Source organism: Terrapene carolina, unplaced genomic scaffold (genome assembly GCF_002925995.2).
Source record: "Terrapene carolina triunguis isolate 2854851 unplaced genomic scaffold, T_m_triunguis-2.0 Scaffold23, whole genome shotgun sequence".
Classification (NCBI taxonomy): domain Eukaryota; kingdom Metazoa; phylum Chordata; order Testudines; family Emydidae; genus Terrapene; species Terrapene triunguis.
In genome coordinates, this window is record NW_020664374.1 from 16,087,166 (window position 1) to 16,111,838 (window position 24,673).

The window sequence follows — 24,673 nt, forward strand, 5'->3', positions numbered from 1 at the left end:
GGCCCTGGTTAGGGGGAGTATTCTACCCAGGGAATGTCACATGTATCACCGACAGAGTGGGAACATTTCAGGGAGCTCCTCATTAAAATCTTGGCAGCACATTCTTGGACCAATACCTAAAACTTCAGAGACAGGGAAACATGCTTATCATGTTCCAACTGTGCGATCCCATGCATGAGGAAAAGTTTCTTTCTATCTCCCATATCCTAGTAACTCACTCTGTGAAATAGGAGGTTTAATTAATCTTCTGCTTCTTAATCTTCACATTCATAGCTACAAAATGGTCATAAAATGGCTACTGGCTTAGCTGAATGTGATGTGTTTTCACAGCAAAACTGTATTAGTTACACTGTGATTTCAAGGAAGCAGCTGTTCTATATTTTGATTGATTTGGTCCACTGGAATTGCATCCTTTGTAAAGCTACAGCAAATGCAGATCGGACTTCTAGCACTTTAACAGCATGCTTATGCTATCAAAGCCCTCAGAGACATATGCAAAGTGACGTGCTTTGGTTCCTACCTCTGGGTTTCACTCTGGGCCTTTGAATTGGATGAACTCAAAAACTCAAAGGAAGCAACAACAACAAAAAGACCCTGCAGATTTTCACCAGATTTTAAGGTAAAGCCATAAATAAACTCAGGTCAATTCAATTTTTTGTCACGCTTGCTGCAGTTAAGTGCTGCAAATATTTTATCAAAAGGCGTCTCACAAATATATTTCCTCCCCCCCCCCCCGTTAGCCAGTAGTAGCTTTTGTAGTAAAAGGTGGGGAGGTGGGTGTATGCTTGCGGGAAGGAGTCGGGGAGGGTTTAGGGAGTCAGTTTGCTCTCCCATTTAAACAACACTACTTCTCAGAATCAGGTGGCAAGGTTTATGAATGACAGCAAGCTCTCAATGAGTTTGGAGTTTGTAACATAAACATTTCACACCGCTCTAATACAGATCTCTTGGTTTTCTTACTGAAGTGCAGAGTCGGCCAAGAGAACACAAACCACACACCTTTCTGGAGGCTAATCACAGAGACAGCAGACCCACAGCTAAATAATGGGCCTGATGGAGCAGTGCAGCGCTGTCCCTATACTCTAGCTAGATTGGTGCAAAGGAGCCATAGGACAGCTCCAATCTTTCCCCTTGGAAGGTCCACTGCTATGGGGAGCTTCACCACCACCACAGGCCTGGCTGCAGGGCCCATTCCAAGGCAGAGGTAGCATGTGGCAGGCGCGGATCTGTGCCCCAGCAATTCTTCGCCCTTTTAGTGGCCCTCAGGACGGCTCCAGGGTCTGTACCTGAATAGGGAAGATGCCAACTGCATTCCATCCATCCTTGGCTGGTGGCTGATTGGGGCCCATGTTTTCATCTCAATTATTATTGTTTTTAACGTATGTGTGCTGCCCTCGGCCCCCTCCTCTAAGTGTTCAGTCCAGATCCTTGTGGGGCTAAGGAGCTGCGCAGGCAGGAGGAGAGCTGGGGAGGCTGCCGCTGCTGCTGCAGCCAGACCACCTCCTACTTATACTGGGGGAGCCAGAGAAAAAGACTGTAGGGAGACTCTTAAAGCTCCTGGATGGGAAACCACTGAGTGGGGAAGCAGCTGACAAGCTCAGTGAGAAGAAGACGGGGAGGAGAGGCAAGAAGGGCAGCTATGGGGAGGCAGGAAGAGGAAAGAAGCAGGGCTGGAGGTGGTGGGGACCTGCCCCGTCTCAGCCCACTTGCCCACAATAGTTGAGGTAGTGGATTCCATACCCCTTTCTCACGCACACGCATGCTTCCCCATGCCAAATCCAATAGCTTGGGATGTGAAGGGGCATCAGTGAATTCCATCATAAACGCACTGGGATTGTCTCAGTCAGTCAGTACGAGCCAAATGGTACCATCTGCTTTGTAACTCTTATTAAAACATTCTTTGGACCATTGTTTGTGTAAATACCATATTCACCCATACTTTCCTGTGATGCTGTAATATTTTCTTTCCAAATTGACATTAGGCTTGGAACAGTACTGAATTCCACTCCAGACACTAATTAGTAATATTGATCACAGAGAATATTAGGAGCTAGTTTAATACTGTGACAGGACACACATGTCAAGAAACGTTCTATTACATGGGTATATGAATGTTTCCAGGGAGTCGCCATTTTAGTTTGGTAACTGTCCATTATTTGCAAGGCCCAGGGCTTTGGACAATGATTCTGGACTGTCCCAGACATGGAGAAGCGAGCTAGAGAATCTGAATATGCACTATTCATTGCAAATATTCTTTGAATGCCGTGGAGCTTTCTGTTGTTTTGCCCTTTCGTCAGTATCCGGTTCTGACCTGCGCTGTTTAATAAATGGCTTAGAACTTTGACTAGCCAATCAAAAAAGCAGGATTTCTAAATGTCACTGTATAATGCAGAGCGACTGCCATTACTGACTGAACTTATGTTACCTCGCCCACATGCATGCAATTTCCTGGAAGTGTAATTTTTCTTAAGTAATATTTCCCCAGCCGTTCAGTCAAGTATCCAAAGGAAAAAGCTTATGAATCATGTTCCTAATTCAAATTAAAGGGCTTGACCAATTGTGTGCATCACTCTCCACTGGCAGCACTACAAAGAGTACACCAGCAAGATGCAAACTTCTTGCGCTTGAACAGGAGCCAAACTTAACTCTTAAGTTCCATGCAAACAGCACTGTTGCAGTCGTGTCATCAGGCGCCGCATGAAACCTGTTGTGTTTCAAACCCACAGCTAGAAAAGTGCCTACGGCTGAAATACAGCCACCCGCAAAACAAGCCCTGGAATCGTCCCTTTCCAAACCTCAGTGTGATGCCCATTCAGTCTTGCAAAATGTCATCCATTCCATAGCATGCCTCCAGCTGGCTACCTGATGCAGTTCTGTTTAGATCCCAAGGACCCTAGATGGCGTTGTTTCACCAGCTGAGGAGACAGAAGTCATAGACTAGAAATTATATGTTGTGAGTGTGAGTGTGTGTGTGTGTGCGTGGGGGAAGAGTAGGCACGTAGATGCAGCTCAACAAGCGGAATAATCTGAACATGAGCAAACTAGTATGCTGTGTTTGTTCGCTCTGCCATCTGTTTACACAGAAAACCGTGACTACTTTGCATAGTCATCATGAAAGTCGAAATTCTGCCTGACCCCTCACACGGGCGCACAGTGTTGAGTGGGGGGAATGTTGCAAGGACCTTTCTCCTTCTGCCCTGCCCCTGCACAGTCTGTGCAAGAGCTAGGCACAGTACCCCTAAGGGGATGGGAAGGAGACACGGCAGATCCATAGTAACCCCAAAGGGACGGGCACAGTGCAAGGGGAGTAAGGATGTAGTACCACATGTGCAGGGCCATCCCTGGGGGGTGCGGGGCCCGGGACAAATCAGCTTTCCTGCTAGTCTCCTCGCCATCCACCTGGCGCACCTGGCCACTGCTCACCTCCTCACCCAACCCCACCGTCCGCCTGCCACTTGCCTCCTCCCCCGCCTGCCTGCCGCTCACCTCCCCGCTAGTCTCCTCGCCGTCCGTCCAGTGCTCCCACCCCACCCCTCTACCTGCTGCTCTCCTCCTTGCCGTCCGCCTGCCTGTTACCTCCTCATTCACCTCCTCATCCTGCTTGCCTGCCCGCCTCCTGCCTCACCTCCCCACCCGCCCGCCTCCTCACCTGAATATCAGGACAAACGGCATCCCGACTGTACACCGGTTGGGATGCGGGACAAAGGGCTAAATATCGGGACAGTCCCGATTTTATTGAAGCGTGGGGTCTCCCAAAGCGCCCCGGTTCGCCCTACCCAAGGGACGGCTCTGCACGTATGTTTTCATTGTGTGCCAGCGAGCTCTGAGAGGTATCCTGCCTCCTTGGAGCAGAACGCCTCCTACTGCTCACCTGGGGCAGTCGGGCACCCCTCCACTCCATACTATGGCTGTGCCTTCAGGGCAGGAGTTAGCCTAAGGGACTGAAAATGATGTTTATTTTAAATCCCCTTTTGATATAGCAGTGGTCGGCTTTTATAAGTGCACTCACTCACTTGCTATATCAAGAGATTTTAAAATAAACATAGTCCCCAGTCCCTTCACTATAACAACACAACTGCTATGTGAGGTTTTTTATGATAATGATTTTTTAAAAGCCCTCAACAAAACCAAATCTAGATTTAAACCAGTGCATAAGAATACGCTACTTCAAGTGGATGGTGAATGGTCAATACTGTGCGTGTGAGTAAACACTACTCAGGCCTCATCCACACTGGGGATTGCAGCAAGCCACTGGAGTACCTGCACCAGTACAAAACCACTACTGCAGACAGGCAAATCTGCTACAAGCCCCAATTTGCACCAGAGTAGCTTACCCCATTTTCAAGCAGGCTAGCCTTGTTTCTGCTTTGTTTGTCTATGCTAGGAGTTTGCACCAGTGCAACAACACTGATGACTGGTTGCTGGTGGTACAGCTGAAGCAAATCTCTCATGTAGACAAGGCATGAGTAAGGAATGCAGAGGAAGACCATCAATAAGTAAATGTTTGCTATATCCAAGTTTCTTGCTTATTTTTATTTCACTGTGATCACCAACCAGCAGAATGGTGACCCCTCATGACTGTCTGAAAATGTCTTCCAATCCCCATCTACCATAGCTTCTCCCCACCAGTTTTATAGCCTTCCAGTTGTGGGCCAAGATTGATGTCCATGTTTAGTTAGCTGCTGTCTTTAGTTCAAACAGCTGATTGATTGAAAGCATCTGCCAGCCTGTGTTTGATTACCCTAAACAGCTCATCCTATTAAGAGAGGTCTGCTGAATCTCCAGACATTACATTTCCTACTGAGACTGTGCAGTCAGGAGGATTTCTCCTGCTGTTTCTCATGAACAAGAGTTGTGCTAGCTAAGGTAACAGCATTATTAGTTTCCTTTCCAAATGGATAAGAAAAGAGTCAAGGACTGATGCAGTGTGGGATGGCAATAAAACAGAATTCTGCTTTAATCTTCCTGTGTTGCTTTGAAAGTTGATGAGAGATAGAAGCCAGGAACAAACCGGCTTTCTCCATGATTTACTGGAGGGAAATCGTACTCTCCAGGGGAAGCATAGGAACATTTTGCAGCTTTTGTAAGATATGGCTCATAGTGACTATCAACTTCAGTCACAGTAAATCAACATCAGCAAAGGTACAGCAAAAGCAAGAACTATTGTTGAAAGCCACTGTTTCATGCTGGTAGTTTCAAGCAGTTTGCTAACTGCCATAGAAAGTGAGGTGTAAGGAACACTGAAGAGATGCCTAGTTAAAAGGGGGGAATGTTTTCCAGCAGCCTTGAAACTCCCTTTCTATTGGTCACTGTGTGTTAGACTCTGCTTGTAGCCTGCCCAAGGAAAGAGTCAGATGTGATAGGAAATTCACTGACTCGTCTTTTTACGAAAGGTGGGCAAAATCTTCTGCAGAACACAGCCACTGATCACAGCTGGTACTCGAGAAGGAACTAGGATGCTCTGTTTTAGATTTGCAAAATCTCCTCTATTGGATTTAGGTTTTTCAGGGTGTTGCATCCTACAAGCTCATCTTTAAGCAGGTCAGCCTCAGAATTTAATGTCACACACTTACCCCACAGCTTCCAATTTCCTGACCTCAACAGCAGGGTTATAGATGGCATTGCACTGATGCATAGTTTTGTCTGAAAGACAATGCCAGTATGGTCATTAAGGGACAGAGCGTGACTGGCTTTTGGAAAGGAAAAGTAGAACCTCCCTCCTCCTTGGGCACCCTGCATGAAGACCATTTACATTCACACTCCCTGTGATCGCAGCGGCATAAGGCATGCTCTAGCTATGTGCCCCTGGGGATGAAGATCATATTGAAGGCAGACCTGTGGCCCCCTTTCTCCACATTGTGCAGCAGAGCAAGCTGGGTGGACTGGTGAGGGCCATGCCACAGGAATGGATGTACCAGTTTTGCTCTGGAGGCAGTTTCTACCTCTGGTAAGCCTCCAGTGGGAATCCCAGTCTGATGGGCGCCCGGAAGACTGTTGGACTGCAAATGGCCTCTACAGGTTTAACTGTATGAGTGTGGGGTGCCTAGAAAAGGGGTGGTTTTAACTGTGTGTGGATGCATGAGTAATTAGAGAAGGTACAGTGGTTTTCACGGGGTGGGGAATATCTAGAATCCCTTACCTTGCAGTTAAGCCTAGCAGAGGAGTTCCAGTCCAATGGTCTTCCTCAGGTCTGTAAGCCCAGGGCTCCTCTCTAATAATTACAGGTCAGCCAGAGGGAGCAGACTTCAGCAGGAGAGGTGGGCTGTGAATCTGACAACTTAGGCTTCATCTCTCCCTTTCAAAGAGGGGTTAGCAGAGGGTGAAAAGGGGCAGGGAAAGTTGAAGCCCAAGTTTCAGAGATGAGGAACTTGCAGCTCCATTACAGCTGTAGTGTTGGAGAACAGAAGTAGCTGATGGATCAGAGCAGTTCCATTGGCTTTTCTTGGTGGAGATCAGTTGGGTTATGATGAATAAAAGGAATTGCTCTCTTAGTATTTAATTTTAAAGTTCTGGAAAAAGTGGCCTATGCCTGTGATACTTAAAAATAGAGAATTTCTGGGAGAGAGACAGGAAAAGATGGTTGGGGTTGTTTAGCCAGCAGATTCCTAAAAATAAGAGGCTGTCAGGATAAAATTTCAACAAGGGAACATTTCTTAATGTTTTCTCTGCAAAAATTAATAAATAGTCTTCAAAAAAGTGACATGGAAAATGCAATTGTTGTCTGAACAGCCAGTGTGCCAAATTTTGCAGCCTGAGTCCAATCATTAAAGTGTGAATTAGGCGGCTTTCCAATTTTGTTCCAATCGCAACACGACCTCCGCTGTAGAGTCACTACTGATGCCTGCCATTATTTTAGATGGGGCTGGCAGCATTACTTATTATGAAGGATGCCCCACACTTCCCATTAGAAGACCTTGTTTTCAGTTGCTCATAACTTTGCCAAACTTAAACTGTTCAGGATGAACTTTTTCCTGGCAAATGTCTGCCTCTGGCTGAATTTTGTTTTTGGAAAGTTTCAGACAAAATGCTTCAGCCATTTCCATGAATGAGTTTACAGAAAAATACACCGTTTAGCTCATGTTAAAAAACTGGTGACCTTTAATTTAGAAGCTCCCGCTCCTCCCAGGCTGTGGAGCAGTTACTTGAAGTTTGATAAGCAGGTGGCCTTTGTGTCAGGAATGTGCCTTTTGCCTTTCCCATTAAAATCCACCAAAATTATCAGCCTTTGAAAAAGCACAGCTCTCACATGTTCTGTAGAGATGATTTATAGTTTAGCAGCTGAAATCTCTAAAGGTTCCATCTGCACTGAGCATGCTCCTGCCCAGGGTGAGCAGGACTTTCCCTGTAATTGCAGCTAAGGGTGGCTGGGCCAGGCACAGGCCCCAAAACTGAAAGCAGGGAGTCTGTCTCTTTGGTGCATGCAATGCCCCATCTTCTGGGCTCAGGCAGTGTGGAGAAGGACACTGCCTAATTTGAATGCACAGGGATCAAGAGCCAGACCTGAGGGTGGGTGGGGAGTAGATTGGGATAAGGGGCCGGAGGTGGAGGGGGGAAGACTGGCACTGGAGGCTGGCAGGGAGGGAGATGGTGGCTGGGACTGGGACCCAGGGAGGGAAATGGGAGGGCGAGGGGAGACGTTGAAGCTGGGGCAGGGAACTGGGATCAGAGACAGAGCTGGGGAGTGAGGGGGGCTGGAACTGTCAAGACTGGGATTGGGAACTACTGGGCAGGGGAGACATATCTGGCAAGGGGCCAGGGTGTGAGGGGACAACTGGGACAGGCTGGGCAAAGAGCTGGACAAGGAGCCCGGTGAGGTGGGGACATTGAGACTGGAGGAGGAGCCCAGGGTGGGAGACTGAGATTGGGAGCCAGTGGGAACTGGGAGGATGGGCAGGGGGATCAATGAGTAGATGATGGGGAGAAAAGCAGCTTAGATGGAGATGCTGGGAGGGGAGGAACTGGGACTGGTGGGGCAAGGAGACTGGGAGGGGGAAGATGGTTTCTCAGAGGGGAAAACTGGGACTGGTTGGGCAAGGATACCTGGAGTGGGATGAGGAACTAGAGAACTGAATACCAGTTAGATGAGGAGAAGGGGTCTGGCATGAGGAGCTGGGAGTAGGGAAGAGACTGGGCAGGGCAGAAGGGCTCAAGCTTGGGGTGAGGCCTGTAGGATTCCCAATGCTGTATTTCAAAATAAGGGACTGTTCTCTTAGCATCCCCGCCCCACCCCTCCTCCTGATATTATTATCTTCATCAATAATAATTAATAAGCAGTACTCATCTACATTCACCAGGCATATTTCTATTTGCTTTTTGCAGCACTCAGCAAGTCCTGGTCTTGTTGTACAGAGATGAAAAAATAAGGGATGTCCCTTGTAATAAGGGAATGTTGGCAATCCTAGGCGGGGAGAGGGGGGAATGGGCAGAAGGGTCTGTGCCCACTAGAGACACTACCCTATGGATCCTGGAATGCAACCCAAAATTCCTGGAGTTTTCAACATTCCTCTGCAGTCAGCAAATATCTGTGAAACCTACTGGCAAAGTGCGTATCTCATCCCCCCCTCTAGCACTGGGCCACACAGAGGAGACACCTACCATTGCTATTAGTTACTCTCTTACCTCAAATGGCAGAGGTCAGTGGTGGATCTAAAGGTTCCAACCCTGCTGATGAACTATGTGGATGGCAATATGATGCCATATGATGTTATATTTTTTGATTTTTTTGGGGGGGGGAGTTAATTTGGGAAATTCCACACATATTTTGTATGTAAAATATTATTTAGGGTTGCAGAGTCTCAGTTCTGGCATTTTCTGACTTTTGCATGCTTGACTTTGCAACCCAGCTAATGTTCTTTAACGGCATGTGAGTGAGTGTAATTTTTAATATACTACACAGACCTCTACTCTGCAGTTGTTACTCAAGCACAACTCTCATTGATGTAAAAGAGCCTTAGAAGCTTATGGTATGAATTGCTATATATTTTCTGTGTTCTGCAACTAAAGTAATGTTTGTAGCATCCTTGGTTACATATGCAACCCTCTGGGTTGGCAGAGCTGCTACTTGCATGCAGGAGAAATACTTAACAGCTAAATAGCACCAGATAAGTCACAATATGATCCCACATAGCTATATTTCCTCGCCACATGGCCTCTTAGGTCCATTTACTCCCTTCTGTATGGCATAGCAGAAGAGATGATCTTACCTAAGGGTATGTCTACACTTACCCGGTAGTTCGGCGGCGAGCGATCGAACTTCTGGGTTCGACTTATCGCGTCTTGTCTGGACGCGATAAGTCGAACCAGGAAGTGCTCGCCGTCGACTGCGGTACTCCAGCTAGACGAGAGGAGTACCGCGGAGTCGACGGGGGAGCCTGCCTGCCGCGTGTGGACTGAGGTAAGTTCGAACTAAGGTACTTCGAACTTCAGCTATGTTATTCACGTAGCTGAAGTTGCGTACCTTAGTTCGATTTGGGGGGTTAGTGTAGACCAAGCCTAAGAGGAGCAACTGGGCAGTGGTTAAACTACCAGGGGAAGAGGCCAGACAATAGTAGAAGCGCTGTAGATCGGAGTCTTGCAAAATTCAGGCAGTTAGACTAGATTAATCAAATGGCATTTTCTCTCCCTAACGGCTAGGAATCTATGGATTACGTTAAACATCATTACATTAAAGAGTTGTATTTTTAGGAAATACATCTGAAGTAAATGCCAAAATAATATCAAAATCTTGATATCAAGAAGTAAAATATCTAAAAACTTAAATGTGCTTAAAACTCAACCACTAATCTCTCCACAAAAAAGAGAAGAATATTTCAAGTATGAGAAAGCAGAGAAATTAACTTTGGTTTTATCATGTGGTGAAGTCTACTTGAAACACAGATCTTTTTTTAGAGTGACCTACACCACACCTTCATGTTAGTGCTGGAGTGTAACTGGTCTTATATTGCAGTAATACGTTATGGCCAAACTCTGACTAATTGACAGTGCAGCCAAATGTCAACCATTACAGCTGTACATATGTTGAAAAGACTGTATGACAGTGGCATCATAGTACATACAGTGTGCAGAAAAGCTATTAAGAATATCATAGCTAAATAAGCCATTGTATTTATTCTTGGGAGAGCGTATACTGTTACAAAATTCAGTGAAAGACTTTTTACTCACATAACTATTGGACTACCAATATACTGAATTAGCACTCTGTGCTGTATCTGCAGACAGAGTTCTCATCATATCTTTTACTTCTGTTGTGCACCCAGTCACATATAGGTTTAGTCATCTACATGGAAGAAAACAATGATTTGTCAATCAAGGTGCAAAGGAAATGAACAAACTGATTATACTAGTCTTCACTGTTTCAAATTACAGACTGTTCACGCTGTAAATTAAAACTTCATACCAGAAGGATGCAGAGGGACTAGTCATTTGTCATTCTCAAACACATATCATGCACTAATGCTAATTGTCATTCTTGTAGTGAATCTCTGTGTTTGTGAGTGCAACCCAGCCTCTTGAAACAGAGGTCAAAATTCAGTGTGTTTTATGGACTAGTATGTGGTCATTGCTTAGCAAAGGAAGACGTTCTCTGAGTAAGAACAAAAGTGTTAACTGGTGTTGGTTTTTTTCCTTAATGGCACAAGGACTTGCTAGTGTCTCAGGAGCACACACTGGATTAATTGTGACTTGGAAATCCTACAAACTAGGAATCTTATTTGACACTTGGTTTCTTTTAGAAATTACTGTCTGGGGGGTATTTACATTTTCTCCAAAAGTCAGATCTGAAAAATCCCACATTCATGAGGATGCTTCATCTTAATTTTCAATGTACAAATCCCATTCAGAAGAAAACTGAATCCCTGGTCAATATGCTGTATTATTATCTGTCATTGCATAGGTTAAAAAACTGGATAAAGTCTTTTAACAACAGTGAGAAGAGACATTAATTGGTGGCAAATTACTGAACAAGTGCTTCAGAGGAAATCTTTCTATACTTTTTTGTAAGTAATTCCCTAGATAATATACTAATGCAAAATGATAGGGAGCATCTATTTTTTAAAAAATATCTAAATTTTCTGACTTTCAAATTATTTTTTTATTTTTAAAACCGATATTAAAGGATTTATTTAAGGCAGAAACTTTATAAGTGGCAAAAGGGCAAAACTATTAAACAATGATTATGGATTGAACTATTTAGTACAGAATACTGGTTCCTCTCTGCTTACTTGATATCGATGTAACTGAACAACAATAACTCACACCACCAAAGAAGTAAACAAACAAAAATCATTTAGACACTACCGCCACTTCATGCTATGCAATTCATGTATTCTCAGATTAATTGAGATTTGCTATATTAGTAAATTAAAGCCCACCTACCTTCACAGGTCCATACTCATAATCAGATCCCTGCAGGAGATGCAGAAAAGACACCATGAAAATATTCAAGGTTGCCCACGGTTTGTACATTCTGATGTTTAAGATCCACAGATTACTACGCAGTTGATATCATACAGCTGGAAGGCTCTGTTTCGAAATGCATTTCTCGCAACAATTAAAAAAAAAAAAAGCTTCCAAAATTTCAGTTGTAAATCCAAACAGAATATGCACGTGAAAAAGTAAATAAGTGTTGACTCATCCAACACAATTATAATTCACCTAGACAATGTCATTTCGTAGACTGTTCTTTACATTTGAAAAACGTTTTTAAGGGTTTGCTTGGTTTTATCTGATATTCTCACAAGTAACCAGGTACAGATTCACATTAACATTATTAACTGATCTCCCATCTGGACTCACAAAGGGACTCAATTCATTTGTGGTCCAGAAAATTTAAAAATATGCTATACTCCGTGCTCTGTGTTACAGCTGCCTTTTAAGATGGTAGTATAACGGCCAATGTTTTGAGCTACAGAGAGCTGTAATCCAACTCTGTATTAAAACTTTTTTCACAACCCTCGTGGAAGCTTGCAGAAGCATGTGTCTTAAATCTGATACAGACTTTGGCAGAAACAGAGTCAAACTTTGGCTCTAATCCCATTCTGTCCCTACCAATAGCATAGCAGTTTTTAAACTAACTGATGCAATCTAGACTGCCATTATTTTAAAAAGATTACCTGAAACATGAAACTTCAGCACACGTTCTTCCACAGCACACGCACTACAATAGCTAGTTCCCTCTTTTTTTTAAATAAGGGGAGACGACCACATACTCTTTTATATCTTCTGAGCTGTAAGATTTGCTTAATGGAGTGTCACAAAGGAAAGTAAATAGTTTAAATAAATAATTTTCTTTAAAGAGACCTTATGAAGCAATAGATTTAAAATGAGAGTCTTTATTGCAGCAAAAGAGAAATATATTTTTGTACACCAAAACAAAATCAATTAATGCACTTTCCACACACATTTACATACATACATATATATATATATATATATATATATATATATATATGCAAAAAATGTAGCATTAACCCCCAAAAAACATTAATCATACATACATGCCTTAGTAATTAGGTATATTAAGTATATGCTACTGGCCTGATCCAGTAATTTTTATTCATATGAGTAGTTCCACTGAAGGCAACAGGACTAATCACATGTGTAAGGGTTTGCAGGATCAGATTCTAATGATGCAAATATGAAACACCTAGCTACACTCTTAACATTGCAGATCATTGGTTTCCTATCTTTGACTTCCAGGTGGCAGCTCTCTCAAATCCATTTTTTGCATTTCTGTAATCATCAATTGCTTGTATAATTTCTTCCTGAGTATTCATCACAAACGGCCCTAGGATAGAAAATAATTTTAATCCAATATTTTCAGCTGTGATCTGTTACTTAATAGAGAAATTATTTTTGGAACACACACTGTTATATTATTTGTGGCTTTAGTCTTTTGCCACCTGTTTTCTGAATGCAACATTCTACCCCTGCCAACCAGTTTGTCCCCAGTGATTGTGGCTTGACCTTGCTGTATTGGTTCATTCAGGGGTGGCATGGAGTTCCCTTCCCCAGGCAGGATGTGCTGAGTCTTCTGCTCTCCTCTGTCTGTTTCTCCCCCTTCTCCTCCCCCCTCCCTCCATTTGCAAGGAGAATCATAGGGTTTCAACAGGTCCTTTGCCAAAAGGGGAATTTCACCCTGTATGAATAGTGCCTTTTCCCACTACATTATAATCAGTTAATTAACCAATCATTTTAATTCAAATACTATTTAATCTAAAAATATTTTAAACTGAAATGCCTCATTTAACATTTGGCTTCTCTGCTCTCCTTCCCACACCGCTATCCATCCCAAGTACAGCCCCTGACCCTGTTTGCTTTACTGTAAACTTCCCTTCGGAGGCACTACTTCCGTGTGCTCTAATGTGGGGAGGCAGTGTGTCCTAGTGGCTAGAGCACTGGACTGGGACTTGGAAAATATGGGATCTCTTCCCAGCTTGGCGACCCGGGGCAAGTCACTTCACCTCTCTGTGCTTCAGTTTCCCCATCTGTAAAATGGGGATAAAGATAGTGATGTCCTTAGTAAAGCGTTTTGAGATCTACTGCTGAAAAGTGCCATATTAACAGCTAGGTATTAGTAGTAGTGCAGAAATTCTCAACAGTATCTCTGGAAGTTCTATGACCTGTGTTACAGAGGAAGTCAGGGGAGATGATCACAATGCTCCCTTCTGGCCACAGATTCCATCGTATTTACAAAATAAAGTCAAATGCTGCAGGTTCAGAAAGTTATATTTAGACTCCCCTTTAAGAACCTGACCCAAAGCCCACGTAAGTCAAGAGAAGATCTCCTGTTGACTTTAATGGGATTTGAATCAAATTTTAAAGTTTTTAATGAAGGCAGGGACAAAGCAAAGAAAGTCAACGGAAGTGTGAAGAAACTCTAACTTAACTGACTTTCTAGGAAACTATCTGCACCCATGGTTCCCAACTTTCCCCCTGCCCACCGCACCATGTCCTGACTCAGATGTCTTTCATTTTCCAATACACAACTGTCACCCATCGCGTTAGTATCTGAGCACTTCCATCCCCTCCCCCACAAAAAAATCAATAGCAATAGTGAAGACCCTAATGGATTTCATGAGATTTTTTTCAGGGTTCATGTTATTTTTAAAATGTTTCAAACAAACATGGATGGAAAACATGCTAAAAGTGAAAAGTACGGTACTTTAAAAAATATAGTATATTATATTTTTAGAATATAGAAATACAAAGAATACACCTTGAGTCCAACAGCACTATCTCATATACAAACAAACTGGCTGGGGAACATGGGAGGCACTGACTTTCATTTTCAATCACTGTATTTGTGATGGAGAGGAACATAACAGGCTCCAAAAGCTGGCAGGTATGGGAGATGGCCCACATCCTTTGAATTCTTTCTGCTAGTTTACAAGACAAAACCATCAACCAACCAACCAACCAGTGGTTTGTTTACTAGAAATGCTTACCATGTTGTACCACAGATTCCTTAATCGGCTCACCAGCGACTAAGACAAAATGGCTTATTTCAGGACCCTAAATTGATAAATGGAATGCATTAAATAGCAACATATATTTAGATTATGTTATTATAGATTATATTTAGACAGACATTTTACAGACTGTCACAGGCTGGCTGGCCCTTTATGGGGAGATAGGCTCAGCCTCGCCTGTCACAGATTAGCCTCTGCAACTGATCCTGACTGGCTGGGGAGCAGGTGGCTCAATTCATATATCAGACCCAGCGGGGGAAGAGCTGGGTGATGGGGGAGCGGGGAGCCTCAGCTGGAAGAGAACTACAGGGAGAAGGGGTCTCCTGTGACTGGCCCTGGAAGGAGAGGGTGGCATGGCTGGAGGAGGCTGGGAAAGACCAACCTCCCCGCAGATGGCCTGGGAATAAGTATCCAGTCCGGGGAGAACCAGACTAGGGAAAGGACTCCAGAGAAGAAATCCCGAGGCCAGTGGCTCAAGTCGGGGCTGGGCCTTCAGCACTGTAGCTCAGCACGGTAGGAATGGACATGGTGAAAGGTAGCCCAGGAGCAGCAGAAGACCCTTTGGTTTTATGCTCTTTGGACTGGAGACAGCTACTTGACAGGGCTTCCCTGAGGGGAGGTAGGTCTGCTGCAGGATGGTTCTTGGGACTAAGAGGGAAACAGCGGTAGAGTCACTGCTGCACTGTGCCACAGCAGGCCTCATGGGAGCACGGGGGGGAAGTGGTGCCACACAGACAAAACAAGGAACAGATAGTTTTCCTCTGGTATCAAATTATTTCTGTATAGTATCTCCCCACGTGTATACTTTAGTGTGAAAATTCAGGTGAGAAAATAAATTCCTTTCAGGTATTTAACAACAGATTATACCCAAGGACGGGTCCAGACCAACAGCTCCACATGCTAAACAAAACAAAAAGAGAAGCACTGGAAACAAAAATCATCTTAATCCAGAGACATGTAGCAAAACATTAGGGCATGATTCTATGAAGCCTGCTCACTGTAGTCCATCAAAACCAATGGGACTACTCACATGAAAAGGGATGTGTAGGATCAGACCCTAGATTATCACCAATTAAACTGATAGTTTCAGGCTGCAACAATAAAATATGAGCTCAATAGAAGCAGTTAATTCATCCTGACCTCAAAATAACATATGACTTCATCACATTTTTTGCATTTGAAACCATTAGTTATAGGATTCTGCACCAATTCAAGTTTCTGTACTAAGCAAAGTTCAGGAAGCTAACATAATTCCCAGCTAAAATCATTAAGCAAGTATTTGTAAGTTGATCCTATGAGGGGATCTACACATTCCCTATAACTAATCCACACACAGAAGACCTTTTGTTCTCCTTACAATTACAAGGGGAAAAAAAATTGGGTCATTATCTCAAGTGTCTCAAATAAGGATCTAATTTAGCTTTAATAAGATATTTATGACACAGCAATTAAATGCTGATTTTAGGTTTATCAATGAACAGACACACATTATTAAACTTCTAAAAGATGGTTTTAGTGAAAAACTGTTGTTAATATCATGACTGTTGCAACCAGAAACTTCACTCTAGACATACTAGAACAGTGTTTTGGAAATGTAAAGCTAAATGCTGAGTTTGATCTGTATATATATATATATTTTTAGTACTAATGATCAAACAACCAATTTAGGCCCTGATCCTACAAATTACTCTATGCTGGTGGACCCCCGAATGCAGGCAGAGAAATGGGGCGCTGTGCCAGCACAGGATTCTATCTGTACCAAGCGCTTTTCAGGATCAGGGCCTTAGATATCTGCAGGATGGTTGTTCAGCTTTAGCACATATGAATGACAATAACCATGAATTCACTACTCAGTAGTATAGATAGTAGCATAATCTGGCCCTAAGGCCTAGCCCAGAACAGGGGGCAGTGCAAGGCCCATACAGCCCAACAGGAATATCCAGAAGGAGCGCTGGTTAAAAAAAAAAAGCAGAAATAAATCATCAAAATGTAGAATACTTTGACATGTTTCAAACAGCTCTCTCTATGGGAGACACTGTGCCCAAATCTCCTGGAGACAACAACTGCTGTGCCACCCCTTATTTCATATTTATTACAGTAGCACCCAGAGAGATTTTCCTGAGGATCAGGGCCCTATTGCGCTAGGCGCTGTACATACACATCCAAGGAGATGGTCCCTATGCTGAAGAGGGTGCAATATCCCATCTGTAGCAAGCCAGAGCTACTGGCTGCTGTGGAGGGGTGGTATTCCAAAACCCGGCCTCCTCTCTGCCCTTTTGATGCAACTCACACCCTTAAAGGCACTAGCCCACAGAGCCACTGATCAGGACACCAATGGCTATAATTAGGGCCCTACCAAATTCACAGTCCACTTGGTCAATTTCATGGTCATAGGATTTTAAATAATAAATTTCATGATTTCAGCTATTTAAATCTGAAATTTCACAGTGTTGCAACTGTAGGGTACTGACCCAAAAGGGTATAGAGAGGGGGCATCACAAGATTATTGTAGGGGGATTGTGGTACTGCCACCCTTGTTTCCACGCTGCTGCTGGCTGCGGTGCTGCCTTTAGAGCTGGGTGGCTGGAGAGCGGCAGCTGCTGGCTGGGAGCCCAGCTCTGAAGGCAGCGTCACCGCCAGCAGCAGCACAGAAGTAAGGATGGCATGGTATGCTATTGCCACCCTTATTTCTGTGCTGCTGCCTTCAGAGCTGGGCCCTCGGCCGGCAGCCGCCACTCTCCGGCCACCCATTGCCACCCTTACTTCTATGCTGCTGCTGGCAGTGCCGCCTTCAGAGCTGGATGCCTGGCCAGTAGCCGCCACTTTCTGGCCAGCCAGCTCTGAAGGCAGTGCAGAAGTAAGTATGGCAATACCATGACCCCCCTACAATAACCTTGGAACCCTGCTGCTGCCCCCTTTTGGGTCGGGACCCCCAGTTTGAGAAACACTGGTCTCCCCTGTAAAATGTGTATAGTATAGAGTAAAAGTACACAAAAGACCAGATTTCACGGTCCATGACACATTTTTCATGGCCGTGAATTTGGTAGGGCCCTAGCTATAATTGTGGCTTCCTGCAACCCAGGAGATAAAAGAGAATGGAAGCTCTTTGTACTCTCTCCCCTTTGCACGTCTGTGCATGGGCTCACTACCGTGTGGCCCTTAACATGTGTTTATATGACATGTAGTCAGAACACAGCTGAAATGGTTACCAAACATTAACTACAAAGTGGTGAAATGAATTCACAATTATTTTGTTTTTCTTGTTATTTCAAAAATACCCTCAAATGTTATAAAATAGAATAAAACCCCCTCGCTTTTCCCTGTAAAAAAATCTAAGAGGAAATTTAACATAAAAGAGAAGGGAAGAGAAAAATATGGGGATGAAAGAGTTAAGGTACTGGACAATAGGAAAAAAAGGAGGAGAGGCAGGTTTCTGGTGGAGTGAATTCCACATCCAATGCCCACTATAGCAAAGACCTGGTCACATGCTGGAATCTGATACTCTGCTGTGGTCCTTAGAGGGCAAGTGGTGTCAGAATGTAATTACCTGTCCAGATGAGGGTTATGGAGGAGGTAACAAATATAGCCACTAAAGATGTAAAAACCAAGATGAACAATTCCAAGTCAACTTGATAAGCAGTCAAAGTACAATAAGCAAGGAAAGTGTAATATGATCCCAGTGCCCTGGAGCAGTGAACAAATGTGTTGCTGCATACTGAAGAGACTGCAAGCTAAAGAGATGAACTGTTGGATGCTTTGCAAGGAGGAAATTACAATAATAGAACCTCATTGTCTTAAAGGCACGTATTGCTGTTGCCAAATTGTCATGGGACACAAGGGTGTAGACTGCACCAATTGCACAACTGAATAAGCACTTTTGGACCATGCCAAACATATGATTTGTCAAGGAAAGAAAAGACTGCAAGTCACATCAACATCCTTAACCTTGCTCACTATCTACAAGTGATTCCCCTTAATGAGCAAGCAAGAGAATCCACATGGCTACTCCTATCCATGACATCTGTATTGCTAGTGCTGCAGACAGGGTAGATTTATTTGGCATTTAACTTACCCCTCAGTCAGAACAATGTTACATATCTCAGCAGGGAATAAGATCAACAAAGTTGATATACTATCTGCTGGGTTTTTACTGCAGTCATTTGCTTACAGATTACACTAAAATTCTACAGTGAGTAGAGTGACCAGATGTCCTGATTTTATAGGGACAGTCCCAATAATTGGGGCTTTGTCTTATATAGGCGCCTATTACCCCCCACCCCCATCCCGATTTTTCACACTTGCTGTCTGGTCACCCTAACAGTAAGGTAATCAAAGTGGCTACTAATTGAGTGCTCACAGGATATCAAAGAAATCTGACTGAACATTCCTCACCTATAGTAGCCTCATGCAACTGAACAGCTTTGGTAACAGATTGTACCATGGCTGCACCTTGGGGTGGAGGTCAGATTATATCTAAGTGGCAATTACATTTCTTTGAAGATGATGTACTTTATAACAGAAACAGAAGATGTAAGACTGGTTTCCTCATGTGCATTTTAGATTTAGGCCAAACCCTAAGCAGTTAGTGGGACCACATGCATGAGTAACGTGAACAGAATTCAGTCCATCATGGTGGAATGCAGAAAAAACCCTGATATCTGTGAACTCATCATAGTTACATAAAAATGTAAGTGAAATGTTGGCATTTTTGGAGCTTTAATCAGATCTCTTGTGCTATAAAATTTCTGGTGATAAGTGACACAAAATACCTTGTTTCCATTTGACCGGCAAATAGGATGGTCAGGTGTCTGGCTTTCAAGAGGAAAGTCTGGTTGTAAAGGGGACCTGACAGTGTCCGGTCAGATCTACTGACTGGACACCCAAAATCCAGTTACTGTGGGCCGGGGAGGTGGGGAGGTGCCAAGTCATCACCTGCGCCAACCCCTACTCAGCCAGGGCCACCTCTTACCTGCATCAGGTGGCTGCAGCTCCCAACCCTGGCTCCACAGGCGAGTCCCTCCTGACCCACGCAGGGCGGGAGAGACGCGGGGCAAGGGTGAGGCCTAGGGGGAAGGGGCGGGGCGGGGCGGGGCAAGGCCTCAGGGGAAAGGGGTGGTGAAGGGTGTCTGGTTTTTAAATATTACAAAGTTGGCAACCATACTGGCAAAGTCCTAGGGGCTGTCTCAGTTGTGCTAAAGGTTCTTTCACGTTGCTCTGTCAGAGAGTACAGAGGCCTTAGAGTGAGCAGAAATGGCTCCCTGAGGCCCAGTCAGGGCCGGCTCCAGGCACCAGCCCACCAAGCTGGTGCTTGGGGCGGCACCTGGAGGGGGGCGGCGAGGCGCTCCGGCCCGAGAGCGGGGCCACGACTGGGCTCGCCGCCCTCCCCTGGCGCTCTGGCTGCCGGGGAGAGCGGAGCCCAGGCGGGGCTCTCCGCCCGGCGCAGCCTCTGGCCGCCGCGGAGAGCGTAGCCCCGGCGGGGCTCTCCGCCCTCCCCCCGGCGCTGCCTCTGGCCTCCTCCCGGCGCCCTCCTCCCGGCGCTCTGGCCGCCGGGGAGAGCAGAGCCCTGGCGGGGCTCGCCGCCCTCCCCTGCTGCGGGGGGGGCGGCGGGAGGCTTTTTTGCCTGGGGCGGCCAAAAAGCCAGAGCCGGCCCTGGGCCCAGTTCCCAGCCTCTGACGGAGAGAGTGTGGCCTAGATGTACTCTGACAATTTTCTACTTCCCAGCACCCAAAGGAGACCATGAGAAGTAGAGTGTAAACTGGAGCTGCCCTTAGCCTAACTTACAGCAGGGGCCAGACAAGATTCCACCTGGCCCCAGCATATAAGGAGTGCAAGGCGGCTTAAAGCCGCTTTTATTCTCCCTATATATCCCCCCTTCCATCCTTGTGCAAAATGCAGGAACTGAGTAACTGATGCCTGGATCCACCAAGGGACTTAGGCACTTAGAAATATCACAGAGCAAACTGTGATCCACAAAGCTGAGTTAATTGTCTAGGCTTCCTACACAATGAATGGGGAGAGAGAGGTGCCTTAGAATGTGATCCACAACGCCAGCACGCTAGGCAGGGAGCCGCTTAAGCTAGCCAGTGGGAGAGATGGATGAGAGGGGTGTGTGCTAAACTCTATCCCTCTCACAGAGTTAGATGCCTATGTCCTGGCTGCAGGGAGGCGCTAATCTCTGCTTGTGAACCACGAGCCAAGGGAAGACAGGCACTCCTCCACTAACAAACATGCGGGGCCTATCCAGTAGGTGTGCTCAGAGGCTGCCTAACTCCACCCAAAACAGCCAGGGAGTGGGGGAGGAGGAGGAGGAGCTGGTTCAAGTCCCCCTGTCCCTGCCTGATGAGGCGAACAGGAGACTGCCGCCTCTCAAGGGAGTGCCCTAATCGCTAGGCTACAGGGTATTCTGATGTGGGTTTCCCTGAATCTCTCCTATTGCAGTTATTCCACTTTAACTGAATAATTAAATATTAATGGAGCCAGAAAGTAAGAATGACTCTTTCGCCTAGTGGTTAGAGCACTCACTTGAGAGGCAGCAGATCCCTGTACAAATCCTCTCTCTCTCTGAAGCAGGGGGGGAACCTGAACTTGTGGTCTCCCCCATCCCACATGAGTGCTCTCACCACGGGCTAAAGTTTATAAATGAGCTCCCCCTCCACCCAGGCCATTTTGTGTGGAGTTAGTTGGCCTCTGAGCAGACCCAATAGATCTGGCCTCACAGGTTAGTTAGGCAAAGGCGTGCCTATCTTCCTCCAGTTCATGGGAGGTGGCACAGGGAAGCTAGTGCTACTCATGCTGGATGTGTTTGGTGAATCTATCGAAAACCTCAGTCTCCAAGGCTGTCACTCTGCCCCTTTTCATGACCAACGCCATGTTGTTTTATTTACACCTTGCAGTGCACTTAGGGCCTGGGACCGATGGAGTGAATACATGTGGATGCATAAATAAATCTCTCTATCTCCTTCAAAATTCCTGTCCTTGAGTTTTAGAAGAAGGTCCCCTCCAAGCAGAGAGAGAGCCTTCACTCACCCACCAGCCTGTGTCTGAGCACAAGCAACTCTGGATTCCGTGTGTATCACTTCCCATTCTCAGTCTCTGGCACACACACTGCCCACCCCATGATTGTTCTCAGTGTGAGCGAGGAGTGGGACTGAACCCAAGGTGGAGTCAGAACACAGCAAGAAGGCAGGATGATCTCAATAGGATATAGATGGGGTTGATTAAGATTCACATCAGGCCAGGTTCTCAACTGGGCCTACTTCCCAGCAGCCACACCTCATTTCATCACCACCCCCTACTCACCAGAGGCTCTCCAACAGCCGAGAAATGCTCACTTGGGGATTATAACTTGCCGGCAGTATTCTTGCCAGCAAGTTAAAGAAGTATGGATTGGATGAATGGACTATACGGTGGATAGAAAGCTGGCTAGATCGTTGGGCTCAATGGGTAGTGATCAATGGCTCGATGTCTAGTTGGCAGCTGGTATCAAGCAGAGTTCCCCAGGGGTCAGTCCTGGGGTTGGTTTTGTTCAACATCTTCATTAATGATCTGGAGGATGGCGTGGACTGCACCCTCAGCAAATTCGCAGATGACACTAAACTGGGAGGAGTGGTAGATATGCTGGAGGGTAGGGATAGGGTCCAGAGTGGCATAGACAAATTGGAGGATTAGGCCAAAAGAAATCTGATGAGGTTCAGCAAGGACAAGTGCAGAGTCCTGCACATAGGATGGAAGAATCCCATGCACTGCTACAGGCTGGGGACCGACTGGCTAAGCAGCAGTTCTGCAGAAAAGGATCTGGGGATTACAGTGGACGAGAAGCTGGCTATGAATCAACAGTGTGCCCTTGTTGCCAAGAAGGCTAATGGCATATTGGGCTGAATTAGTAGGAGCATTGCCAGCAGATCGAGGGAAGTGATTATTCCCCTCTATTCGGCACTGGTGAGGCTACATCTGGAGTACTGCGTCCAGTTTTCGGCCCCCCACTACAGAAAGGATGTGGACAAATTGGAGAGTCCAGCGGAGGGCAACAAAAATGATAAGGGGGCTGGGGCACATGACTTACGAGGAGAGGCTGAGGGAACTGGGCTTACTAAGTCTGCAGAAGAGAGGAGTGAGGGGGGATTTGATAGCCGCCTTCAACTACCTGAAGGGGAGTTCCAAAGAGGATGGAGCTCGGCTGTTCTCAGTGGTGGCAGATGACAGAACAAGAAGCAATGGTCTCAAGTTGTAGTGGGGAAGGTCTAGGTGGGATATTAGGAAAAACGATTTCACTAGGAGGGTGGTGAAGCACCGGAATGGGTTACCTAGGGAGGTGGTGGAATCTCCATCCATAGAGGTTTGGATGACAAAGCCTTGGTTGGGATGATTTAGTTGGGGTTGGTCCTGCTTTGAGAAGAGGGTTGGATTAGATGACCTCCTGAGGTCTCTTCCTAATCTTCTATGATTCTATGATTAGCTGTTTTTTTTAGGGTTAATGAAATTGAGCTTTGCCTTCTTTGGGAAAGGGGACACTTCACTTTGACCCAGTTAGAATTTTCAGATTATAAAGGAGCTGAAACAAACAACTGGGGTGAAATCCTGGCCTCACTGAAGTCAATGGCAAAGCTCCCCAGTTAGGATTTCACCTCTAATCTAGATGTGTTTCCAGTGCAAGGGGGAAATTAATGTACAGTGAAAAAATAAGAAAACAGTGTTAAGACCAGTTATGAAGAGAACATGCATTCTAGGATGCCTGGCCTCTTCCTGGTCCTAACATTTCTTATGGTATGTTTGCACATTCTGTGCATTAAAAGACAGGGGGGAGGTGTGATGGAAATACCAATCAAAGAAATAAAGTTAATAATTCCCATCCAAAATCTTTTGCAGAATTGAGTTATAAGCTCCAAGCATGAGGACAGGTAAGGATTACCTTGTTTTCTAATTGAACACAGTCACCATCGTCCAACACCGCTGTGTGATGGGGTTCGATTTTCTGTTGGGCATCATCAGATCCTTTGAATAGACCAGATATGTAAAAAGACAATGCATGACACAATCAAAGCTGCAAATTATGAAATGATTAGTCATCCTTTCTGCTGAGAGCTATTTTACTTAAGAACATGCATGCTTTTCTTTAATTCATCTTCCTCTAACACTCTCATTCTGCCTTTCACACATACCCTCTGTCCATCCCACTTGTCTGTTACTTTTAATTTCCTTTCTGCAGCAGATGAACAAAGGCCATTTCTCCGCCTCTGTCAAGTTCATTATGTGCATCCTCTGATACACCATGGCCATAGGGATTAGAGTACTATCCAGTTGAGAGAAGAAGTGTGATGGAGGTAAATGCATCTGATACACTAATACGTGAGTTCTCAACCTAGGGATTGCAAACAGGCTTGGGAGGTGATGGCCGCCCTCCTTTTCTTAATGTCTACATGCGAGGGGAGAGAGAAGAGTCCCTAACCTTTTTTCTGTTGTAATATGGTGTTGTTGGACAGAAAATATTGAGAACTGCACCAGTGTTAACACACATGTTAATAAAAGGGATCAAAAAAGAGACATGGAGGAGGGGAGTGCCTGGAATTTTAATAGTCATATTCCTATGAAAGCTTTTTGGTACATATTCAAATAGGATTTTTATTGAGTTTAAGAGTACATTTCACCCTCAGTGTAGCAGTCCCTCACAGGGCCCTACCTACCACTTAGTCAGGGATGAAAGTAAGCCGGTATGGGCCGGTACAGTGTATCGGTAAAAAGTGGCTGCCAGTACCGGTCCATACCCAGCTGACTTAGGACCCTGCTTAAAGCGCTGCCACAGTAGCCCTTTAAAGTCGTTGCCCCTTTTACGCCCCCCATCGGCGGCCCTGCCAGGACCCTACCGGCAGGGCCGCCGACATGGGAGCGCAAAAGGAGCAGCTGCTCCAGGGCTGGCGATTTAAAAGGGCCCAGGGCTCCGGCCACCGCTGCTTCTTCCACGGCAGTGGCCGGAGCCCCGGGCCCTTTGAATCGCCGCTGGAGCTCCAGGCAGCGTGGAAGGGCTGGCAGGGGGACGCTGACCCCCACAGCCTTGCCCCTTCCGCCCAAGGCCCCGCCCCTTCTGGGGGATGGAGCCGGTCCCCGTACCGGTAAGTCTTCGGCTTTACTTTCACCCCTGCACTTAGGCCTCAATTACACCTTTAATATTGGTCTTAAGAGGGATCTAAGTGGTGAATAGGACCTTATGT

The 24,673-nt window shown here is 45.5% G+C and overlaps 2 protein-coding genes across 2 annotated transcripts in view; both read right to left on the bottom strand.

The window, feature by feature from the left end:
- The window catches only part of LOC112103832 (vascular endothelial growth factor D), a 34,407-nt gene extending 22,459 nt beyond the window's left edge, over positions 1-11,948 (bottom strand). Inside the window, exon 1 of the mRNA XM_024195788.2 lies at positions 11,374-11,948. Within this exon, the coding sequence (XP_024051556.1) occupies positions 11,374-11,463 (90 nt within the window). The 5' untranslated portion in view covers positions 11,464-11,948. The remainder of the gene's footprint in view (positions 1-11,373) is intronic.
- Positions 11,949-12,596: 648 nt separating this feature from the next.
- The window catches only part of LOC113406152 (pirin-like), a 92,720-nt gene continuing 80,643 nt past the window's right edge, over positions 12,597-24,673 (bottom strand). The window contains exons 8-10 of the mRNA XM_026649126.1: positions 23,377-23,459; positions 14,445-14,511; positions 12,597-12,784 (exon numbers count right to left, since the gene is read on the bottom strand). Coding sequence (XP_026504911.1) covers positions 12,669-12,784; positions 14,445-14,511; positions 23,377-23,459 — 266 coding nt within the window. The 3' untranslated portion in view covers positions 12,597-12,668. The remainder of the gene's footprint in view (positions 12,785-14,444; positions 14,512-23,376; positions 23,460-24,673) is intronic.